Raw genomic sequence first — 23436 nt, forward strand, 5'->3', positions numbered from 1 at the left:
GATCACATCGAACAACGATACCGGCCGCTTTATATAGACTTCAGGAGAATTAATTACAGTGAAGCAAATAGAAGGAACAGGGCGCGGCCACTATCGTAAAGGCAATTCCAAGGAGCTTTAATGGAAAGGCAAACGAGATGGGGCGGTGACAGATTGCAATGCTACGAACCAGAGGTGATGACTCGGTAAGTGCTTGAGATTATGAGACACAGCAAGCCCAAAGGAGATCATTGAACGGGGATGTTCAATCCCAGCTCTATCAGGCAGAAAGTAACGAGAGATGGGCGGAACGACTTCATTTGACCGCGGGGAGGTTAGAATCAGACTAACCGCCCAACTTTCGTCATCAGCTCAGGAAAGGAGAATAAAACCTTCCGGAAATAGCCAGAAGACTGCAGGTTGGAGCAAGAAACTTAGTGGCTATTTCTTCCCAAACCCGGAAAATGATTCAACCCCAGATGGCAGGCAGTTCTTGTAAAATGAGGATGTCAAACGACAGTCTCGACAACGACGACTAATGGACCACTGATTTCGAGGCATCTGTAGGAAACTCGGATATGTCCGCAAAACGGGGTATGCTAGCCCTCAGGTAGGTTATATCAATCTGACCGAAAGTTGATTATCCGCAGTCGACAATGCGACCTAGGACAACAATAGTCAGCTTCTGCGCATTGATGTCATTGGCATTTATCACGCCAATAACCTGCACGGGGCAAGCCATGAAGAACATAGCAAAGCGACGGAAGAAGAGACTCTGAATATTCAAATGCACCCCTTGCAGAGGCCATCGCGAAGTAGACAAGCGGGCAGCACTAAGTACAGAGTTCCACCTGATGCCCTTCGTCACAAGGGCCTTGGACTTCAGAGGCATCATTTCCGACGCTCCCCATCAGAAATCGCGCCCAATCGTTTGGGTAGCGGACAGTGACGAAGACCAACGGCGGAGAGGACTCGTTCAGATAGTCTTGGCCTCACATGAGGAGACTCAGCAACTATTCTATCAATGAAAGCGAAGCCTCGTTTTGAAAACGGGAGTGCAAAGCCACATCACAGTGAGAAAGAAAGAAGTCGCTGGGGCAATCCCCCAGCGAATAGTGAGGCAATATGGGATTCGAAATTCAATGAGCTGTAGGTTCTACAAGACTGTGACTGTCGGGCTTGCGATCCCGCTAGTTAATTATGTGGGCCATGGCCTCTGCTGCCGAAATCGCTTTCGTGGGAATGACGATAGATAGGTGGTGAGGCTCTTATGTGGTCGTTACTTTAAGCAGGGCTAGCTAGGTCGCGGTGAACTAGTTACGGCAGTCTATAGTGACAAATGTGTCAAATGGCTTTTTTCATTGTTTTTTCAGTGTAAAGGCTTATGAACCATCACGTCATCGGATTCATCTCCCGTGGTCCCCGCGGGGAGCTTCGGATGAGACGAGTTCTCCCGCACCCACCGGGACTTGAGCATCGGATTTCGTTGCCATTGGCAATATCATCGTCAATTTGACCACTGTGCTCTGTGGAAACTGGTTTGTTTACCGGGCAGCACATCCATGCAAATGGTTGAAGACAAGAATTGGTTCGCATTATTAAAATGGTTTGCCTAACGACGTTGCCTGGAACAATTATATGAAAAACCAATTCTTAGTCACGATTGCAGCCCGCCTAATAGCCCCGGGAATAATTACCGCTCGTTAGTTCCTTGCCTTTTTAGGCGTTTTTGCTTTTGCTTTCTCTTTTCTCATTTCTCATTAAAGCTCTGGTATTCCTGGACGATCTAGGTGGATGTATTGGATCTTGAGGCAAAAAGATGCCACAAGATATGAGATCTTCCACGGGGAGCAACAGTTCATGCTAGATTTTGCTATTACTCTAATCGTGCAACAGTCGCTGGATGTTGAAACATGACGCCTCATGGTTGTACATGCTACCAGGAGATTTGGTTATTCTCGAGGCCTCCTGTACTACCCTTCTCAGTGAGAGATCTTAAACTGGAACTTCGAAATATCACGAGATCGAACATAAACCCAATTACTGGACACAATATCCCAGCCAACCAGGGTCTGATTGACGTCGAGTAGCGCAGAAGGAGGGAGTAGCGAAAAGACACGTTTTTGTAGTTGGTGACCAACCGCCACCAGAGGAAAGGTGACAATCTAACCAGTTTCAACCAATACCAACCACCAGTTGGTCCGTTTCAATCTTGATTCTTGATCCCACGCTCCGAATAATCCTTAGCCTCTCAGCCAACAAATACTCCGTAGATCGTTTTCAAAGACGTACCTAGATTAGCCATCACAGTACCACAAAGCTTGCGCGACCTCACCAAACCTTGGGTCGACATAGTTTGACGTATGGTTGCAGCGGACCGAGCGGTACAGTACCAGGGAATTTGACGGGTGTTCACAATCGCCAATGCTAAGTTATCTAGGCCGGATCCAGTTTCACTCAGGTGAAAGAGTGATGCTTAAATACTACCTTGTTGCCCTGTAGTCGTGTAGGGATAAACGGATTTTCCAAATTGTAGCTCGTAATCTTGGAATTGTTTCGGAGGAAAGAGAGAACAACGAACAACAGCTGCTGGCCGCGGGGAACACAGAACAGGTGACAGACAGGCGTTGCAGAGCCGCACCTCACTAGCCGACCTCCAAGAACAGATTAACACAACCTCCACCCATCTCCATTTATCAATTTATCATCTCGCCACATATATATAATCCGTACATATCCGGACGCAAAGCACCTTCATCTTCAGCGTCAACCGAGGGATTTACCTACTTTTCTTTCCCGGGAGCCCCATTCTAGTCGCCCTTATAAATATATGCCGCAGTGCCCCTCCATTATTGCATATCACCACCTCCCCTCATACATTTATTCATTCAGCAGCATTGTGTATAACTCTGAAACCGTGGCCTTGTAGCCTATTATTATATACTACGTGTCCACATCATCGCCGACCTGGCCAATAAATTTTGTATTGATCCGGTCAACTCATCTGGCAAAACAAGGCATCATCTAGACACTTTATCTTCCCCTAGTTAAACGTCGTCCCTCCATCCTACGAAAACCTCTAATCGGGCACAAATCCATCCAAACATACTGCTCTCTTACCGACTTCACACATATTCCGCTTGCCTTCTATCTGTCGAGTCCGACAGTCACTAAATTTCGGACTGTGGTTTCCACATCGTTGGCCCCCTTCTGAGTGATTTTCCCTTCGAGTACCTTCTACGCATCGCGGTTTCCATTTTCCTAGGAAATTTCTTTTGCTATTCAGAGTGCCTACGATGAGCTTCTGAACTTATTTTTATTTTATTTTTTTATAACTTGGAAAGATCCTCATTGCGTCGTTCAGCTTAGTTGACGTCTACCAAAAGGGGCCTGGGAAATTACAAGGAGGACATCTCATTCCGTTGAAACTTTTGGCTAGAAAACCTTCCAAGATCAACACGAACGTGCCCGCGGTAAAACGGACTTCCTAAATCATGAGCTATTCTCGCCATCGACAACCCTCCCCGGTCCGCAAACCTTTTGTTGATCCCATGAGAGCATCTACTGGGAATATAGTGGTCGGTTCGGACATAGATCCATACAATATCCCTAGGGTTGCCTATGATGGATATTATTCATCCAGTATCGCAGGAGATCGGAACTTAGATTCGCATTATAGAAGTTATTACTACCCCAGGCGATCTCCTCGTCTTAATGAGGACCGTCCTATTGACACTCACCCCATTTCATCTCAGGCATATCGCTTAACGAATCAGCCAATCACCTCGCGAACCGAATATGCGGTTCGGCCGAGGAGCAATACATCGTCCGTCGCTGATTCTAGTCGTAACCCTCTAGGCGTCACCAAGCCGCCATCAAACCTGTTATTTGCTGGGTACGATGGTAGCCGTCCTCCAAGGCCATCATCATACTATGCAGCAAATGACGCGGAGCGATATCTTGTCCCTGCATCATCCTTGCCTTCAAGACATCGTCGGATATTTAGTTCTGATGATCGAGAAGGTCGATTAACGCTTGACGACAACAAGGAAGCAACGGCTCGTATGGAGAATGCAAGGTATTTAGTTGCCGGGAGGAGCCCGCGAAGAGCATACCCAGTTCCTACCCCAATAAATAAGCCGCAGAGCATCGACATAGGCGATTCCTATTCATATACCAATCCCGCAGAGCAGTTTTATAGGGACTTTGAGGCTACTCAAGACTATCGACGCGATAATTTCGAAAGAAGAAAAGCTAGACCTTTAAGCTTAACCGGCTTGGAACGCTACCTACCTCATATTCCTATAGACTCCAGAGACTCCGGCCCACCCCCTTCTACGAGAGGGTTCGATAAAATTAGCAGAGGAGAAATACCTCGATCACCATCTCAAAACAGAATAGGTGGTGCAGCATCCCATTCATTTGACATTCCTCGACGGAGGACCAAGGTTCCTGTCTCCCTTCACCAGGACAGAGACAAAATCTCAAAAGACCACGAATACGACGACTCGAGAGAACTCCAGAGTTACGAAGGCCGTTACGACGATAGTCCTTCCATCACCGAAGATTTCCACCACCGAAATCACCGTGAAGATATGCGGTACCGACAAGTTCCACGGATAGACACTGAAATTAAAGGCACCGAAGACATACCAGGCTCCAGCGGCCTTGCTACAGCGAGTCTAACCGGTGGTTACTCAAAGGATTTACGCCAAGGGTACGATGATGATCTTGGTACTCGGGCCGATGGGAGAAAGGCCAGGGATCTAACCTGTGGTGGTAGGTCAAGCCACAAGCATGACCAGCCAACCAAAATACAATCTGAAGATGAAACAGATACAGATGAGCAACTCTCAGATAAGGATCAAAGAAGACGCCGATATGCAGCCACTGAACATTCACGAAAGGACCACTCGGAAGGTCCTACGGCAGCTCGCCGCACTTACCGTCTCAATGACTCCGAATATGACAACCTTGATCCAAGGCGACTAGAGGAACCATCCCATCGACCCTCAGAGAGACTTCTTTCAGACGGTTTCATCGTCTCTACCCCCGTCGATATCTCCGATGAGCGTCAAAGGAAACCGTACCATGTGGAATTAACTCGTCCCAAAGAACCTGAACAGCTTCCAAAGGGAATCCTGAAACCCCCAAAGGATAAGTTCCCCGAAGACCGTACAACTGTAAGAGAGGGAGTCGCTCCGTTAAAAGATGCAACGAAAAAGGGTATTCCCAAAGGTGCACGTTGGACCAAAGTAGATCGAAAACTTGTCACTCCGGCCGCTCTGGAGGGAGAACGTTTCGAGGAACGCCCTGATTATATAATTGTTTTAAGGGTCCTTACATTAGAAGAGATTGAGGAGTTTGCTGCAAAGTCAGCAGAAATTAGAGGTTAGTTATTTTTCCGCATCTGGCACATGGCTGCCCATGGCTGCCCGTGATACTTATAATCGCTATAGCAGCTAGATACGAGGCCTACCGCAATGAACGCCGTAGACGTCGAGATGATGGTGAACATAGCGATGAGGAACGCAAGCCTCGCCTTGCCATTGAATCAACCCCTGACTCTAGGCGCCGTTCACCCCCTAATTCCTACTATTCTGAGTCATATAAGTCTCGTGCGCCACGATCATAAGACGTAAAAAATGATCATGATGCATGTATCACTTTGTTCGAAACACTCTAATTCATTTCAATGATTTCATATATATTACTTCGATTATATTTTTGGATATCCCCAAAATCAACTTGATGTTTTTCTTCATATTATTTGCTTTCTAAGTGACTGCCCAAATAATATTGCTTCTGGATATAGGAAAAGGACGAACCAAATATGTGGCACTCTTGCTGATATCTTGCATGGAGCTGTTTGAACGATGCCACGGATCAACATGATGGCTGCTCTGATGTCTGATGTTTTGGCTATCATTTCTTTCTTTTCTACTTTATTTATTTATTTATTTATTTTTCTTGGGAAAACTTCGTCCACTTAATGGATTAACAAATGCTATTTTTTCGTGTCTTGGATTAATACTAATCAATTAATCCTTCCTGGGTTACACGTTCGCTTTCTTCATTCTTCCCTCCACAAGATCGTTTGGCGGTCCTTCAAAAACGACATTCAATAGTTTTCTTGGGTTAATTCCAAGTTGATTGAGATACAATTTACTAATTTCCATTCCGCTCTCGCCTGTAATTGTGCATCCACGCTTGAAGTTATCTGGAACATACTTTCAGATGTTTGAGCGTGGTTGTCATGCCACGCCGCGCTTATCGCCCAACAGTCGTTTCGGCAAAATTAAACCCCCGTCATTTTACCAAAATCCCCTTTCAATATATGTGAGCGCATGACCCCTGCCAGCTGAGCTATGTTCGCCGAAGCGGCAGGGCTTGATTGATCTCATTGTAGCGTTATCTACTCCGTACTTATATCTCGGGCGCTATTTTCTAGTGGTCTGTCGGCTATATTGTTTGAGCATAAAACCCTGACCCGGCGACGTGAGACGGGGACCGACTAGAGCGCTGCACTCCTTCGCCTTGACCATAAAATATTTGTGACGACAGTGTCATATATTTCTCTTGAGATGAACAATCTCCCGTTTTGCCCACCCCCACGAACAGAATGTCACCATGATGCGGGGGTTGGTTTGGCGGCCACAAGCGAGATAGTTTTTGTTCGAGAAGGTGGCCAGGGTCGTTGAACAAAAGGTATCATACCCGACTTCCTCCCGCTACTGCAATCGAGGCTCAAAGTATCTTTCCCCAATCTGAATCTAGAGCCCACATCTGTCCCTCTGGGTGAGCGATCCACCCATCTAAGCCTCGAAACTCAGTTTGCAAATGGACGGGAATCTGTTCTTAGCTTTGTCTAGGTGGAAATTTTTATTCTTCCCGGCGACTTCTGCTGTCGCTTGAAACTATCTAACATTTCTATGCGCTGGCTTAGCTGAATATTGATTCTGCCCATTATGACTGACTGATATGTCACATCGGTTCACAAGGGATGTAATTTGGCTAGTTCTTACGAATTACACCATCTTAGAAAGGACCCTAACTTCCATAATCCCTGTTACAATCGTGCGGCCTCCCCGCAGAGGGGATATGCGTGCATGACGAGCTTGGATTGCTTTCCAAACTTCGTTCCCACCAACCCCCACCTATATAATTCCCGTCGGCCGGACTCGCGCCCTGACAAGCCAGTCTTGCCCTAACGAATAAATATCGCTATTGAATACGTGCCGATGAACGATGACCACAGAGCCGAATGTTTGATCGTCCCAATTCTAAAATCACACTACTTAATGCACTGCATAGAGTTAGGGCTAATTTCTCGATAATGTAACGTAACGTAACTTCTACACCTACTTGCCACTAACATGCAACTTCTGGCAATAAGAAGAGTAGGAGTGATTATTCCTCTTCCACTTGCCAGTCCGTCTCGTGGGTGTAAGATCCAGTAAGCTCCTCCCTTCATTTGATAATCTTTCAAATGTGGTTAACTCTCCGTTTTTAGTCCACTATGATCAGCACTGACTTTTTCCGCTGCCCATTTCCTCGTTGGAGAATAGTTTATGGTGAAGTTAACTCATGTAACTCAGCCAGGCACGTCACTCCAGTGGTTAGAACTGGGTAGGTTCCAATTACGAAGACCAAATGGCGAGAATAGCCATACCAAACCTGTCTTGCGTATGTCGCAAGGACGTTCAATACCTCTTTAGGTACATGTACAAAGTATGGAGGTAGTGGATATAGGAGGTATTCATTTTTTCAGTATTGCTTTTTAGAAGGGAAAATAAAATGAAAGGGCGGGGCGGTGTATTCAGTAGATGCAGGATGGATACAGACTATATTGGCACCCATGATTCTCAGGCAGACCACATCAAGACAGGTCAAGATTAAAACTTTTCCCTCAGGACCAAGGTCAATGCTACCCTCTGTACAACGGTCTCATGATTCGATTTCCTTCATAACAAAGATTCAAATGAACATGGCCATTCCTGGGGCGGCTGGGCAAATTATAAGCCGAAAGGTCTGAATTGCGAACAGAAAGCGCAGCACAACAGTTCAAACTCAACGGCTGTATTCAATAATCTGTGCTCCGTATGTGTGCGTAAGAGGGGGGAAAATCAGATGCTGCTTCGGTCGCTAACCTAGCTGAAGAATTAACAAATCACCGAAGGCTTCTATGCGGAGCATTTTTTTGGAAATGTTGCGCTTTCTGAACAATAATAAGGCCTGAGCTTTTAAAAAAGGCTTCTCAATAAGATCGACAACTTGTACAGGCCGGTTCTTGCCCTCGGGAAGATGATCACAGCCATATTTCGCCTCCGACTGCGAGAGATTGGGCCGTAATCATGTCTGCTGAGCAAGGAAATACACGTCGCAGATGAGAGCAACTAACCAATAACGAGTTCCTCTCGCCGTTTCTAGATAGCGCAATATCTGACGGCACAATTTCCCCAGTAACCAATCGACGACTTCATGTGGGAAGCTGGCTGATATTAATCCATCCCACATCCGCTCACGGCACTTACCTTTCAAGGGGGAACTCGCGATGGTATTCGCTACCCAGCCCTTTTCCATACACACAAACAGCTGCGATCTGATTCGTGGGCAATTTTGGCTTTCCCATGCAATGTGGCTTGTTGCTATGACCTCTCTTTTCCACGTAGCCCGCAAATATTCGCACGAGAATATCGTCGTTCCGCGTCCTTCATGAGTACGTACGCCCACAAGGAACTTCTCAGCCCTCATGCGTACAAGCTCATGGCGCATATGAACGAATCCTCCTTAAAGCCAAGAGGTCATTACATCGAGGCATGAGACAAGTGGTAAGATGTGGCGAGGGTGCCAATGCCTCATGGGGTTTGCAGATTTGAAAATCAAGTGCAGGGTAGCATCAGAATCCCTTGCTGGTCGTTCGTCGTGTAAAAAAGACCTTTTTTTGGAGTCCCTGAGCTATACGGGAGGCGCCGTTTTCCTTCTGGCCACTTGCTTCCAAATTGTTAACGCCCGCGCAGGATTCTGGGGGAATGTTTCCTAAAAATGCCACCTTGTCCAAGCTTCCATAACAAGAGAATCAGGCTATTCACTTGTAGTATTGATAACGATTATTATCTGTTATCTTTCATTTTTCAACATTCTGATTTTCGATCGAAACCGCTGCCGCAGATAACCATGTTCTTTGATTCATACGCCTTGCCACTGTTATTGACATGGTGTATATAAAATCCTGACTCCTTTAGCGCCTTTATTGGCCAGCAACTTCACTTTCTCGATGTCTGCTGTATCATAACTAGGTATATCGAAAAAAATATGTGCTGTTGTGACGCTCATTCGCGAGGCAAAGGTCTCAGGCGCATCGGGTTCCTGCGAGGATAGTTTCCTAGAGTTTTGCAGGATGTTGCTTATCAATGCACTGTAACTCATATTTCCACATCATGATAAAGTGGGAAGGCAGCAGTACGTGGTGGGATCAGTTCATGCGTTGATGTTTTTAGCAGGGATGCGTTGAAGTCAACGGTCTTATTATCGCTCACGTGATTCTATAAGCCCTAAAAAGATACGAAAAGTCCTTCGATATCATGGCGTTCTAAATGCCTTCTTCCTATTGGTGTTGATAACGCTTATCTTGCACCCTTAGATGTGAAAGAGTACAGTCTGCGCATAGATATCCTACGGATGTTGATTGCGGCTCGTAGGCATCATCGCAGGCAACGCTTGCGGTGTCCTTTAACTACTTGAAGATGGGTCGGTCCGTCAACTTGAGCACCTGAGTCAAGTAGAGACTGTCCAAATATTGTCATATATATAAATCTACATGTGTGTATCAAATTTCAGATTTATTTCATAGCTAAATTTGCACCTGGAGTTGGACATGTAACCACCCCGAAACATGTTCTATTTACCGCCTCCAGAGCCTCGCTTTTTGAGTATATATGCGCAACACTATTACATATCATATTACTACCAATGTACCGGAGTAATCCGTTCGATATCGAAGAAGGCGCCCTATTTTTAACTTTTTAACTCCTGCTTTTATCCCTGGAAGATCTATGAGCCAAAACATCCCTGGGTTGTTCAGCCCCATAGCTTCCACTTCCCATACCCTCTTCCACTAGCCAGCTATCCCAGTACTTGGTCAAACTGTACTGCAGCTCTGCTTAAAAAGAGGTTATTCAATTAAGGGATTTCAACTATCGGGAATAGAGGACAACTCAATCAATATTCTACTATGAATAACTCAATGTGAGGTGCAAGGTCAGGAATTTCGGTCCTCGTGTATCTAGTACAGTTCGTCCGTGAATCGAAGGCATATGCATATGCTTGTGCTAAAGCATGAATCCTCGGGGATAGTCGCGTGGAAGCAAGGGTGGATATAATTTCCCAGCTCATAGTAGCTCAGATAAAAGCCCCTTGAAAAGAAACGAGGGGGAATCCATGTTCAGCCCAGATCAGATACCGTCCTTTGGCATCAACGTGGCTGGACCGAACGCTACTCATGTTGGAAGAACATCTTGGTGACAGTGGCTATCCAGCTTAAGCTCAATGCATACCTCATTGTAAGATACTGGCAGTGTCTTAACGGGTGTTATTTGCATATTTTATTCCTCATAGTTTGAATGGATATGCAGATTATGATGCAGCTGTGCGTAGACCTCGGTAGGGAAAAAGAAAAAGAAAAAAAAGAATGGAGCCACTTATGCAGATAACCGTATGATTTATTCCACAGAGCGACACCAAAGAACAACAAAAGAACAGCAAAAAGCCTTCAATTTCATCATATAGAGGGATGTGGTATTAATTATGATCATTTATATGCCGATCCTTGGAAGCTTACAATCTAATCCGGGGGCTTCAGCTGGCCAAGGGGTGAAGGTCGACACAACGAGACATACGCTGCGTACAGCATGCACAGTAACTACCTCTACTGTAAATGTCTAGGTAGTTAAGCACTAAGTCATCCATATATCACCAGTACACAGGGACTCTGTAAAATTGCACAGCAGGTGTGACAAATATCTATATCTATCCAAACGATGTGGGATGAGATGGGCCCTTGAAATATACACCGCAGAACGCATGACGTCTACGTACTGTATAACTTGTGCCTCAGGTAGGCGACACTTATTCTACATAATGGGATGCGGGGGAGTGAAATGGGGATCAAAAAAATTGGCCGTATGATAGATAGTGTTGCATCTGAATTTTTTGTTCTCATAATCATTATCCAGACATCCCCAACGTGAAGAGGTTGATCGTGCCACGCTAACACAAAGATCACCAGCAGCGGCAATGCGTCGTCTCTCCGCTGGAGGGAGAGCGGAAATATATTCGAAATGCGTAACTGATAAAATGCATGTTGTTTATATATGCAAGTAGGAGAAGAAAGCAATTGGACCATTATGCATGTGAAAATTCTCCACGCTGGGCATTTGAGACAATTCCACGAATGCCGCCATTGGTATGATTCCGTGCGTTGGCTTGCAGAGCTGAATGCAGCACACGAACTAATAATGCTATCAAACAGTGCTTTTTATCCATTATTGCGGTGAGGGGGAAAATATCATTTTAGTAAATGTAAGCTGAGTATTTTGAATGAATACCCAGCTTGGTGGATCAAAGACCATAATATAATTTGCTGGTGCGCCTTAGATAGAGACACCTCGAAGAACGCCTCGAGGAAAATTTGAGAGACACTTTTTCATGCGCGGCAGCGACCCGAGAGAGATCAGAGAAAGGCATCGAGAGAACAGTGGCTCAGGCAAACCAATGTGCACCTCGGCTGGAGATTAAATGCTGCATCTCTTTCGGGCGCCAGGAATGGGAGTGAAACCTTTCATTCTCATATGATATCTTGTTGTTCAAAGGGCCGGGTTGGCTGACGAGCTGCGGATTGGGAAGCTGCGCATATGAAGGGCCAACAGCTATTTTCCCGTCGCGCCTCGTCAAGTTGTTCTAGCCTCCCACAAGATGCAGGGCGATTCCGCCCTTTTCCGGCGACTAAAGAGCGACGCGACTACTACTGGTATGTTGCAGTAGTGTGCATGCTCTCGTACTCCGTACTTCAAACCTGCCTTGCAAACACTATTGTGATATCAGTTGAAGACAAAATAACCGTCCTCTTTTGTAAAATAAATGGGAAATCGAGAAGGGCGATTCTCATTTTCCCTCCGTCCGTGGCACTATTTTATCTGAGGCTCTTCCTTCAATGCCCAGTCCCAGACAGATGAACGCAAGTAGTAAACGTGCATCTCTCTCTTCTGTCAGATCCAGGAAAACCCGAGTCGGTAGTAGTCGCTTGGAGGATCGAGGTGTAAAGTGGCCCGAGCTAGCGTCGGACAAGGAATCAGCGGGTAGTCAGGGATTTTAGTTAAGTCGTTCCGAACCTAGGCCAAGACTGCGCAAAAGTGACTTGGCAGCTCTCGTTCGCCAGAAGCCCATCTATCCAATTTGCGTGCGGTCATCTTTTGCCCAACCCATGTAACCTAAGGGATGCACGCTAGAGAAGCCTAGCAGACCAGCCGCTTCTGACCGTCGAATCAGAAGCGCAACAGCGGGGGGGACGATGACGGCTCTCCCATAATTGCTTTTCTAATTCCTCGAGCTTATTTCCACCCGCCAGCCCTGCGTCCATATTTTCGCCCCATTGCGCCATCCATCCAGCTGCCGTATCGTCCTCCTGCAGCCTGGAGAACATGGTTTCATCCAGCTGCTAGCGCAGCGAAGTTTTGCCCGCTTTTCCGCAGTTGGAAACGGTTCAAAATGGGACTTGAAGGGTGTAATTAGAGCACCCACTTCCTGAGACTGAGATGGTGTGGAAACATTTTACATCAAAAAGATGGCCCATATATTACCCTCAGATGATTGGAGGTCGTGCATCCATTTGGCGAAGGATTTGCTCGCAAATTGTTCCAATTTTAAATCATGTTTCTCCAAGAATAAGCCCTGTTTGGCAGAAAAGCCATGTTTTGCACAACGTTAGACGGGCGGATGGATTGTTTACTTACCACTCGCTAAAGAATAATAATAATGGAATTAGTGCGTGGCACAAGAGTCCAGCGTATTCAAATCCAGGTATGTACAAGTGAGCATTTCCTGAGGAAAATGAACCTCGGGTTGAGCAATCTGGTGGTGGTACATATCTCGTGCGTACGAAGTAGTGTTATGAATGATGGGGAGAGAATAGGCGGGAGTCTGCGAGTTGGAGTTTCAGTCCTATATGCTGTCTGAACGGTGCAATACGATGTTGGTGCAGTCAGGAAACCCCACAAGGTGGGCAAATGTGGAATCAACATTGTAAATTAATGATATTGAAGAGAAATATATACCTCTGCCTCGGCCTTCTTCTCAGCGGCCTCACTAACGCCCTTCTCTATATTGTGGTAACTATATTTCAGTAACTATATTTCGGCATTGTTTGTAAAAAATTGGAGATCTCATGAACACAGGAAGCTGGAGGTGAAGACACACTGGCTGATAGTTAGTAGCTGCAATTATTTTTAGAATTATTCTCAACAATGCGTCAATGACCTTAACAGTAGTATTCTCAGCCTTTGCCTAGAATCTAGTCAGTAACTAGTGTTTCATGCGTTTCCAACATCTCTGCATATCAAGAGTTGGAACCCCCGAAGCCCAACTCTTAGCCAGTAATGAAGGGAAATATGCGACGGGTGTATAGTCTTGCATCATTTTCATTGTTGCGAGTGTTAAAAAGCATTAATAATTCTTGATGCTCACTTTCTCTCCCGCCGCTCTGTCTATCACATCCATGATCAGCACTAAAAGAATCTTTTGTTATGCGAGTCATGGCCCCTGATCCTTGTTCCTTTTATGTCAGGGAATCGAAACTCAAGCCAACCAAGGCAGATGGAGAAATGATGAGGGTCAGAGTGAAGACGCATGTCTGGTTAATTGTTGGTTTGTATTTTGCTTCGCATCATTACACTCGAAGCTTATTTTTATTTTTTTTGGCGTGCCAGATTCCTCTGACCACTTCCATAAACGTGATTTAACAAAATCCTCGGAATTACTTCTCTTGCACCAATAATGAGGGAGAGCCCGGAGAGCTGGAGGAAAACTCCCCAGCTTGGTTTGGAGGTGGGTTGGCAACCACCCGGATTCAAAGCTCTTCAAGTTTTCCTGCCCATAAGATAAGATATTTCCACAACGTAACTTGACAGGGATCAGCGGGAAAATGGCCGAGACGTTATGGGTCGGCGGCTGCAAAGAATCAAAAACAAAAGAAGCAAAAACAAAAGAAGGGGGGAAAAAAAAGAAAAAGAAAAAGACAACGAAGCCAATTTTTTCGTTCATGCCAAGTTTGAGAACTTGGCTGGTGTTGATCGCCATAGTTGGCACCACCGCCGCGGCCTTTCAGTCGAAAAAACTCTCCGATTGGGCGAGGATTTTTTTTTTTTTCCCTCTGTATCTTGCCACGCTGGAGGATGAGAAGTGGCTCAGTGATGGACCCATGCTGATTTAAAACAGTTTTAAGAATGGACCTGACCTGGAAAGGCAGCGATTGTTGTTTGGCGTACGGAGTAGTCAGGGATGAAAGAACCCGTGCTTGAGTGATGACGGACTGATTCTGGAATGTTGACGGAAGCGGGGAGACCAACCAGTGCGAGCCCAGCCTTACTGAGCCCACAACGACTCAGTGCTCGCGTGTTTTGTGGCCACGCCCGCTTCGAGTTTCAGAATTCTCACTTGGCGCATCCGGTACTTGTTGGGAGGCGCTGGCCCGGCAGTTCGCCTGCTTGTCCATGCACAGTTTGATTCGTCCAGCGTCCAGTTGGTTTTGTGACCTGCTTGGGAAGCGGTCGCCCTCCTTCTCTGGCCTAGGTCAATCAATGGGAAGGGAGAGCAAAGGAGAAGATTGTCCGTTCACACATTTTCTCTCTTTTCATTCATGAGCAAAATTGGGAGATTTTTGAGTCATCTCTGAGATGAGATCAAGCAAGAATTGTGGCTCCCCTTTTACAGTTAGAACCCATAAAAAGAAGATCGCTTTGCGTTCGTATTGATAATTTCTGGCTTCGAAATTTCAGTGGACTGCATGGGCTCTTTCGATTCAAACTATTCTCAGAAGGCAATAACAAGGTTCGCGTACCTGCAACAATCGTCAACGAGAGGTTGCAAAATCCCTCACACTCCCGAACTACCTTCCCAGATAACGACTAAAAGGAGCCATTCCTTAACTGATTCCACGGATTCCAGGAATGGGCCACTCGACGATCTCTTCAATCTGATTGATTGTCTTCTCGGTTCAACGGCAAGTTTTTTACCCGAGGCCGCCATCCACGCTAGAGTTTTTCGAAACACTCTCCCCTCCCTTTTTCTCCCTCTATTCTTCCCGCTGCTAAATCGAGAAAAGAAAAGACAAGAATCGGATTGCGCCTCACTCGATGAGAAACTGTCATTGTCATTGATCAGCACTAGGGTTGGAATTCTGTTCCAGTTTAGCGCTTAATATAGAACCATGTCTAGCGCCCTTTGAGAGGGACTGGCTCCATCAACCGGCTATTTATTCACAAGATTTTGGCAAGGATACCTCTGGCCAAGCCAATCAACGCAAGACTCAAGAGTCGCGAAAGTTGGTGGGGGGACAGGTTGGCTAGCGATTTCGAAGTCATCATCAAAATGAGCTCAGCGGTCGTCATGTTTCATTGCGATTATTATTATTATTATTATTATTATTCTTCCATTATACTCATATGCAAGCGGAGCTTATGATGAGTCCTTGCGTGATGTTAAATACAGGTCAAGTGTTGGTTATACAGGAGGAAATACAGGTGTTGAGACCACGCCAAGATAACAAGAACATAGGAAAATACAAAGGAGTGACAATTAGATACATGCGATAATAACTTCCCAGCCCAGGAACATAGAGCAATTCATTGGAGCGATTTGTACACCTCTGTATTTATTAGGAACCTGAGGTGCTTGAGTTCCGGATTTAATGTATCCCCTGCGGGTTTCGAACCCACGCGCCTTGGTTTCCCACGCCAAGGTGCTACCGGGTGGCCGCATTAACCATTCGGCCACCGGGGCGTTTCATTGCGATGCAACGCTGGGAAGAATAATTGCCGGCTAGCTATCAATCAAGATCATTTCCCGCTCGGACGTAAGAGTGGGCAAGCTTGTAAACGGCTGTGGGAATTTTACTGGTCAGCAAAGATGATCAATTCGTTTTCCTTCACGCCTTCTTGGACAAACTGGGTTGGTGCTCAGAAAATTTTGAAGGGCGTGGCAGTAAGCATTACAGCGACGTTCATTTTCAATGCTGATTATGGGGCGGATGAGGTGACTTTTCCGGATTAAAATATGCCACTGGATTTTGTCCCTACTGCAACAAAGGGGCTAGTCTCAGACGACAAAGCTCGTGGTTTCAAGGACTTGAGATGGAAAATTGCCGACCAAGTAACCTATTTCCTTGCACAGTTCCAACTGTACCGATTGCGACCCCGGTTTCGCCGTTTTGGTGAACATGCTTCCATGTTGCGGATCACAGGGATGGGACGAAGAAGGGAGTACAAGCGTGTGCTTTCTCAGCGCACATACCAACCAAGGGAGGGATTCTCCAGATTCTTAGGGTCGATCCGGGGAGCTCAACCCCCCCCCCCCCCCTAGCTTAGACAGGATTATTGAGCTTCTGCCCACTAATTTCGGGGGATGGAGCCCCTAACGTCCAGGAGGGACCCCAACCTTAGGCACCCCAGCCAGACTCTATGGCCCCTCGCACAAGTCGATGGAGGTGGGGGGCGAAATACACCCTTGAATCTGGTGAAATGCCGATGAGTCAACATAGAACAATTACAAACAGAATCTGTTATCTTTGGTGGTATCAGTTCCACAGCCACCTATAATAACGCAAAAAGGGAGGGAAATGGATTCGCACAAGGCGTTACGTTACACGCCCATTTCTTCCTGTTGAGCCGTTGCGGGCCCTTGCGGGTAATTAATGGTGTTTCAAGGACTCTGCAAAGCTTATAATTCACCACCCTGGTACGGTACAGAGTACATCGCGGCGTAAATAAGCTATCATTCCTCTCTTCGTTAGTCAATACGGAGTATGATGGACTGAGTGGATACCTTACAGACCAACATCCTGCTTGCACGTGTTCGCGAGGAGTGCGCTTCGCGCAAAATCCGACGGACCTAACGCTTTGAACTTCCTGTTGGTTTTTTTTTTTTTTTTTTTTTTTTTTTTTTTTTTTTTTTATTTATTTATTTTGTGAGTTTCCGTCGGAGTTATGAGTTATGTAAATACCCGCTCGCTCTAAAGTATCGCTGATTCGTTGTACAGTACCTGTGCATATTGTACTCGGTTAAAAATATAAACAAACATGTGACTATAGTAACTAACCCTGAGTTTCAATTCACAGACTAACGTCAATTCCTTCCTCCGACAGAGCTGCTCTGCGTTTCGCTCTTGAGCTTGTTTCAGGCTCCGATATTCATGACGGTCGGTCCACGCCATCGGCCCCATGGTTGGGTAAAAAAGCGCGCCAATTCCAACCTCCAGACCCCACTTCTCACATGGTGGCTTTGTGGCGTGCATAACTTCCGGGAACAGAACCAAGGCAGCGAGCTAACGGCACTGTCGAAAAAAGAAATAAAAAAATAAAAAAAATCGATAATTCTCGCGCCCTTGCCCATTTAGTATATCGCTGGCCAAGGACACGACGCGGAATATCCCCGTCCAAGGAGATATTAGCCGATACGGACGTGTGCACCTTACTTCAGTGGTGGACGAAGGTGTGGATTCTGGGCGTTTTGAGAGAATGCTTTTTCTCGGGCCTTCATGAGCTTCTTTGAAAGGTGAATGAAGCTCGGAGAAACAGCATATCGGATGTGTGGTTGGCCTTGTATTCCCTGAAGAAGCTTCTCTTCCCTGCTGAGCCTAAACCTGAAGTTGCAGGGTGTGCATGGATCTTGTGCAAGAGAAGCGCGAGAGACGCGGTGGCTGCTGGTCCATAATCCTGGTGATCGAGAGCACCAGGGATTTATATGGGGCCTGGGAGCTCTCGATACGCAGTTTTCCCCGGAATCGATGATGCAGGGCTTGGATATTATTTTTCTTCTTGTTTCAGCTTCCCAAGCCGCTGCTCCAACAATGAGCGCTGTTTCTGTCCGACTGTTTAGCGTCACCTCCCTCATCAACACATGGTAAAAACGATATTCAACGAGTGCTCTTGTTGTTGACTGTTCCCAAAACGCGAAAACCTACTTGCAGCCACAATAGTGCTCTGTACCGTAAAAGCAGCGCTTAATTTGTGTCCGGCCGGTGTGGGCTGAGCAAGAAGAGTGGGATACGAGACCACCACCAAATAATTATTGTCATGATAGGCGAATGGAAACGAGCTCTGACAAAAAACTTTCTTTTTTGTTTGTTCATTCAAGCTTCTTTCCACTTGGCTAATTTTTGGGAATCTCCCTTACTTTTCACATTGTTGTTCTTGAGTTCGGGCTGTTGTTATGTAGATGCTGTTTTGCGCTGGGAAGAACGAATGTTAGTCCTACGGCCATCTGCCATTAAAAATAAACATATAAGTTATATGTATTTTCACCTCCACTCGGAAGCGGGCGTACCGAACTAGGGTAATGATGACATTTTGCTTCAAGTTCAGAACCATCTCCCCCTTCCCCTCCAAAAAAGTCTGGATTTTGAGATGTGACCTCTCAGTGATTAGTGATGTAAAGTGATTGTTTTTTTTTTCTAACTCAACTCCCCTCCAAAACACGACGGAATAGAGCCGCCGTGTATAACTTCTTATCCTTCTAGCCCATGTCTCTCAATTGCTATTTAGCAAACCAACTTAATTATTATTCACGAAAATGTAAACAACCTTCTGAATATCAAAAAGATCCTCTTTCGTTCGTGTTGTCTTCAATTCCCACTACCTACTCCTCTGCCCCCCCGGCACCCACCACGATCCCTGTCATAGGTAAAAATTGCTTAAAGATATGCTTAGAATGAATGCTTGCTTTGATAGAGAAAGTAGGGCTAGTAGAGTAGCTAGACGCTTGTTGGAGGCCCCGCGCCCGCCGTACATACGCTGCGTACATACAAAACCGGACGGTGGGCCGTTGGGTTGGATGGGGGGGGAAAGGTGGAATCAATTCCCTACAATTATTTTCACTACCTGTGTAAAGCCATCCCGCCCCATGACAAAATGCCCGCACGCAGTACGCCCGCCTCCGTCTATCGACCAGCGCGCAAAAACGATAATGCGATGGTGGATATGGTTCTTGTTTGAAGTTCGGGTTTGCCCTGATTCTTTTCCCCCCCCTTTTTATTTATTTATTTATCTTTTTCCCATCGTTACCTGTAGTGCGTAGGCCTTTTGGGCGGGTACAGGAAGTTCAGATCGGATGAGAGATCCATTGTTTCGCCTACGCCTTATTTCTTATTTCTATCTCTTATGATGATGATTATTATGGGCAAACAAATCATAATGGATACGGACACTTAACCGGTGTTTGAGTATGGAATGTAGGGAATTTTTGTCTCCGTTCCATCCTCGCTTTCGCATCCATGCCATGCGGGCTCGCTGGACACTACTGGGCAGATGTGCCCCCGCGTTGGATCCAAGACTAAGAAAGGCCTGGTCCAGGCGTATCTGTACTACGCCGTAATTCTCCCGCTTTCCTTTCTTTTTTCCTAACGTTTTCTTTTTTTGCGTCGCGTCGTTCGCGCGTCTTTGTTTTGTTTGGGGTTTCCCCTTCGGAGTGATTTTCGGAGATAAATCAAACACAGGGCCTGGCCTGGCTGCGGTCGAGGAAATATGGGATATCAGCGTGCTTCCCTGAGAAGCTCGCCTCGCCAATCACATCTCCACAGCAGGCGTAGTTATTTTTCTGGGTTCCAGAATCTAACATACTCCGCAACATTTGCGACCCTTTTTTCCTGATCTCCATCTCTCATCTTACCCAGTTCGGGAGGAGTATTCTGGCCTGCTGTTTAGTTTTTTAGTTGATATGTATGTTCCATTATTGTTACTATGTATGAACCCAAGGCTTGAACTGGCTGAACAAAAGGCGTTTCGGATTACTTTGGGGGGGTCGGGAGCGCCACGCACTGCTACCTGAGGGTCTTCGTGAGGCAGGAGTCGTCAGATTCGCGGTGTAACTTGTCAGCGGTAGCACCGTGGGGGCACATCGAAGGCTTGGAAAGGTCCCGGATTAGGCATAGATTGGTCGGTGTTGCATATGGGGCCCGTTTTTTGCAGTTCGGATTTTCTTTTTCCTTACTGACGCTAACTAGGGAGGGCGAGGACAAAAGTCGTCGCTATTTTTGGGAACGGAAGTGTGGTGCGTGGGTATATGGTGATCCCGCTTCGTTGGGCGGGAAGGGGGGTAGGGATTGAGGTTGTGATATGCCACGCCCCAAGAATGTTTCTTCTACTCCGTACTAAGGACAGCGAAAACTTGCGCACGCTGGTGAGGGTGCCAACCTTATCAGGCCCCCCCCGTATCTCGACGAAAAGGAACAAAATTATTATAAAATCAAACCGTTCTCATTACTCCGTATTGTCGCTCAAAGTTGCAATCACGCCATTGTTTTATTTCTCCGATAAACGAGGGCTGAGCTTCCCGGCTTGGATCGACTTCCAGAGAGAACTGGACATATGTCCTGTAATTGGCCATCACTGTGGATGCACCCCCCGTCCTGGCTGAAAAAGCTGAGGCTAGGTTGACTAAGGAAGTACATCCGCGGCTAAGACGAGACGGTTCGCATCGCATGATCGGCCATGGATGTCAAACATACTTACTTTGCCAGTAGCGAGTCTTGGGCCGGGGGACGGCGACCGATGTTGACGATTTGATAAACACCGAGAGTTCAAGAATCCAGGTCCTTTGTTCCTCGTTTTACCGTGGAGATTGACGGCAAGAATCATGATGATACTGGATGACGGGCGGCATAAAAGCGGGAAGTATCACCGGGGGCGCAACTTGCATAGGCTCAAGTTTAAACCAGTCCTTGGCCACCCGGAAGTTGTTTTATAGCGGGCTTTTTTGTCTTTTTAAAGATATTCTGAGATATGATGACGTTAGATTGACAGCCAGCATCCATCCTTAGCAGGCAGCTCAGCTACGAACAATGGACTGATCATTTTTGAGCTTTTATTAGCTTTTTGTTAATGTATGACTCTTCGGCTGCGACCTGGCCAGTAAACCAACGTTAAGATAAACCTTCTGTTTTGTTTTGGAAATGCATGTGGCCACCGTGGACTGTGTTTGAACAACCTCCATTTTGTTTTATTTTTATTTTTATTTTTATTTTTATTTTTATTTTTATTTTTATTTTTTTTTGTTCGGATGTTGTGGCGGCGGCACCCATCACGTATCAGAATTGCAGCCGACGGAGTCGCTCTTCTGAGCACATGCTCCGTACGAGTAGTTACGGGGAGCGGGTACAGTCGAACCTCTGGTGCGATGTCATGACTCGAAAAACGATAATGGGCGGGCAATCTTGTTTCATATGTTGAAAGTGAATGAATGACGGGGCTTTTTGGAAAGCCGTTTCCTTTCTCTCTTCTCTGCTTCTTTTCGGAATTCTTTGCATCGTCCAGTCAACTAGTTATTTTAAACTGCAATGGGAAATCTGAATGGGACTTGGAATTCGGGTTAATTCCGTGGTACTGTGGATATTGACGGGTACGTGCTGGGGAAGAAGAAGCAGCCTAGCAGGAGATCCCCTGTAACTAGCCGCACCGAAAGGAAACTTTCCTGCTTGCTTGCGGGCCTCCCATGCCGCTGCACAGGGTGTGTCGAATGGTTGGATGGAAGGGGGTTGGGGGTCCTTGGGGATGGGATGGATGGGATGATGCGAGTGCTGAACGGCTTTTTTCTTTGCTTTTCTTTTTCCTTGGCTTTTCCTTTGCATTTTGCCAAGCGCGTTTGTTTCTTCGACTCCAACTATAGTTATTATTGCATGTTTGCACAAGTACATAGTACGCTGCGTAGCAACGAAGACGGAGGATGTATGCTTTATTGAGATGCTCTAAAAGCAACAGCGGCAGCTGAAAACACAATAATCACACACTCAGAGCAGGCTTGAATCTGTCCGTCCCATGTACGCTACATATTGAATATTTGGTTGTCCTCCCTGCCCGGATGTGGCTAATAATCCGAAGTAGTTCGATTAAAGTTCACACATTCATCCAGGGATACGAAAGGCGGAATGCTGTTCCATGCCTTGTCAAGAAAGGGTTCATAGCGGGCCGAAGTCAACGCATGAGTTAATGTGATCCAGGTTTGTGGTTCTTGGGGATAACTTCCAGGAATATGCTAGAAGCCAGATACCTCGAGATTAGAGATATGAACTATGGCATACGGGAAAAAAAAATAGGACAAAAGCCAAAATCGAGCAAAGGTCGTCGTTAGCACGGATCTATATCTCTCTCCCCTCATTCCTCAGCAACGCGCTTTGCTTCCCTTGCACCGCGGGCCCCGTTTAACTCGGGATTTTTCGCAAATCCATCAAATGTTTTAGCAAGAGAAAAAATTGGACAAAAACGCCAGTCCCATATCCACGGCGTATTATTCTGTCACAGCCAAATGTGTCGCTCGCTCTTATCACTGCGCGATATCACCGCTGCAAAGGAACAGTAATAAAAGTCGCTGAACCGATCCAGATCTAGATTATCTTATCTTTAGCTCGCAATTTAACACTGGAAGCAGCCCTCTGGACAAAATGCGACTGTGTGTCTCCGCTCTTCTCCACCGTCTCCATACCATACACTAGTTTAACCCAGTCTCCATCGGCGATGAATGGTTGAAGCCGCATCGCAGCTCTTTCTCCTCCATTTTCCCCCTCTTGTCTCCGCCCACGAGCATCTCCTCGGCAGTCGCTGGCACCATTCAATGAGTATGAGCAAAGTGCAAGGGCAATGGTTGATAGAAAATTAAAACAGCAATCGTGTCGAGTGCTCGGGCGTAGCGAAGTACGGAGGGTGATAGCAAATTGCAATAATAATAGTGATGGAGCGTAAGCACAACCAACCCCTGCAATCTGAAATCAGATACCTCTCTCTCTTTTTCTTTTTCTTTTTCTTTTTATTTTTTTTAAATTTTTTTTTTTTAGTCTGGTTCTCATAGTACTGTGCGTAAGACGAGTAGCGCGTGTCCACCCTTGGTCCGGAATCTGCCTGAATGACCTCCTCGAAGATCTTTCCTTCGCGACGATTTCTCCAAGCGATGGGGGGAGACTTGGAATGCAGAGACTTTCTCTGATGGAACTCTGAACATCACACCACTTCAGCATGTTCAACCTCTCGTGCTGGTAGAAGCCAGAGACACGCAGATGAGCGCGATCAGAAGAGGAAACATGGGAGCAGTAGCGCCCGTCTACCTCCCGTTCCTGATAGGATGCGTCCGTCAGAAACAAAAAGAAAAAAAAAAAGGATTATTTTCGGCTGTGACATGCCGCGCGATCGCTGCGTTTCAGGG

The 23436-nt window shown here is 46.3% G+C and overlaps 7 protein-coding genes and 1 pseudogene across 9 annotated transcripts; 1 reads left to right on the forward strand and 7 right to left on the reverse strand.

Annotated features, from left to right (window-relative positions):
* Positions 1-403: 403 nt before the first annotated feature.
* Positions 404-1227, reverse strand: BDBG_16300 (uncharacterized protein). The gene has a single exon (XM_031724283.1). The coding sequence runs from the start codon at positions 872-874 to the stop codon at positions 620-622; it is 255 nt and encodes an 84-aa protein (XP_031576293.1). The 5' UTR covers positions 875-1227; the 3' UTR covers positions 404-619.
* Positions 1228-2372: 1145 nt separating this feature from the next.
* On the forward strand, positions 2373-6285 carry BDBG_01167. 2 transcript variants are annotated; one of them, XM_002628213.2, is made up of 2 exons: positions 2373-5370; positions 5439-6285. In XM_002628213.2, exons 1-2 carry the CDS (start codon positions 3474-3476, stop codon positions 5612-5614), a joined length of 2073 nt encoding a protein of 690 aa, XP_002628259.1. In that variant the 5' UTR covers positions 2373-3473; the 3' UTR covers positions 5615-6285. The 2 variants fall into 2 exon arrangements, with proteins under 2 accessions (XP_002628259.1, XP_031576294.1); XM_031720219.1 differs by having other exon boundaries at positions 2539-5370; positions 5442-6236.
* Positions 6286-7644: 1359 nt separating this feature from the next.
* On the reverse strand, positions 7645-9459 carry BDBG_16301 (uncharacterized protein). Its single transcript, XM_031724284.1, has one exon. It carries the CDS (start codon positions 8752-8754, stop codon positions 8332-8334), a length of 423 nt encoding a protein of 140 aa, XP_031576295.1. The 5' UTR covers positions 8755-9459; the 3' UTR covers positions 7645-8331.
* A 1464-nt stretch (positions 9460-10923) lies between these two features.
* BDBG_16302 (uncharacterized protein) lies at positions 10924-14338 on the reverse strand. Its single transcript, XM_031724285.1, has 2 exons — positions 13311-14338; positions 10924-13176 (listed from the first exon to the last, which is right to left on the reverse strand). Exon 1 carries the CDS (start codon positions 14329-14331, stop codon positions 13867-13869), a length of 465 nt encoding a protein of 154 aa, XP_031576297.1. The 5' UTR covers positions 14332-14338; the 3' UTR covers positions 10924-13176; positions 13311-13866.
* On the reverse strand, positions 10944-13055 carry BDBG_16303 (uncharacterized protein). Its single transcript, XM_031724286.1, has one exon. It carries the CDS (start codon positions 11381-11383, stop codon positions 11069-11071), a length of 315 nt encoding a protein of 104 aa, XP_031576296.1. The 5' UTR covers positions 11384-13055; the 3' UTR covers positions 10944-11068.
* A 1605-nt stretch (positions 14339-15943) lies between the features above and the next one.
* BDBG_16304 lies at positions 15944-16032 on the reverse strand (annotated as a pseudogene). The gene has a single exon. The product of its transcript is annotated as a tRNA-OTHER (tRNA).
* A 1141-nt stretch (positions 16033-17173) lies between these two features.
* Positions 17174-18461, reverse strand: BDBG_16305 (uncharacterized protein). The gene has a single exon (XM_031724287.1). It carries the CDS (start codon positions 18139-18141, stop codon positions 17719-17721), a length of 423 nt encoding a protein of 140 aa, XP_031576298.1. The 5' UTR covers positions 18142-18461; the 3' UTR covers positions 17174-17718.
* Positions 18462-21298: 2837 nt separating this feature from the next.
* On the reverse strand, positions 21299-23402 carry BDBG_16306 (uncharacterized protein). Its single transcript, XM_031724288.1, has one exon. The coding sequence runs from the start codon at positions 21935-21937 to the stop codon at positions 21566-21568; it is 372 nt and encodes a 123-aa protein (XP_031576299.1). The 5' UTR covers positions 21938-23402; the 3' UTR covers positions 21299-21565.
* Between the last annotated feature and the right edge of the window lie 34 nt (positions 23403-23436).

Source organism: Blastomyces gilchristii, assembly GCF_000003855.2.
Source record: "Blastomyces gilchristii SLH14081 genomic scaffold supercont1.2, whole genome shotgun sequence".
Classification (NCBI taxonomy): Eukaryota; Fungi; Ascomycota; class Eurotiomycetes; order Onygenales; family Ajellomycetaceae; genus Blastomyces; species Blastomyces gilchristii.

Coding starts and splice junctions, on each gene's coding strand:
- BDBG_01167 (XM_002628213.2), top strand. CDS start 3,474: ATGAGCTATTCTCGCCATCGACAACCCTCCCCGGTCCGCAAACCTTTT. Junction 5,371..5,438: donor AAAGTCAGCAGAAATTAGAG/GTTAGTTATTTT, acceptor TAATCGCTATAG/CAGCTAGATACGAGGCCTAC.
- BDBG_16301 (XM_031724284.1), bottom strand. CDS start 8,754: ATGCGCCATGAGCTTGTACGCATGAGGGCTGAGAAGTTCCTTGTGGGC.
- BDBG_16306 (XM_031724288.1), bottom strand. CDS start 21,937: ATGTACTTGTGCAAACATGCAATAATAACTATAGTTGGAGTCGAAGAA.
- BDBG_16303 (XM_031724286.1), bottom strand. CDS start 11,383: ATGGTCCAATTGCTTTCTTCTCCTACTTGCATATATAAACAACATGCA.
- BDBG_16302 (XM_031724285.1), bottom strand. CDS start 14,331: ATGGCGATCAACACCAGCCAAGTTCTCAAACTTGGCATGAACGAAAAA.
- BDBG_16305 (XM_031724287.1), bottom strand. CDS start 18,141: ATGAGGGAGGTGACGCTAAACAGTCGGACAGAAACAGCGCTCATTGTT.
- BDBG_16300 (XM_031724283.1), bottom strand. CDS start 874: ATGATGCCTCTGAAGTCCAAGGCCCTTGTGACGAAGGGCATCAGGTGG.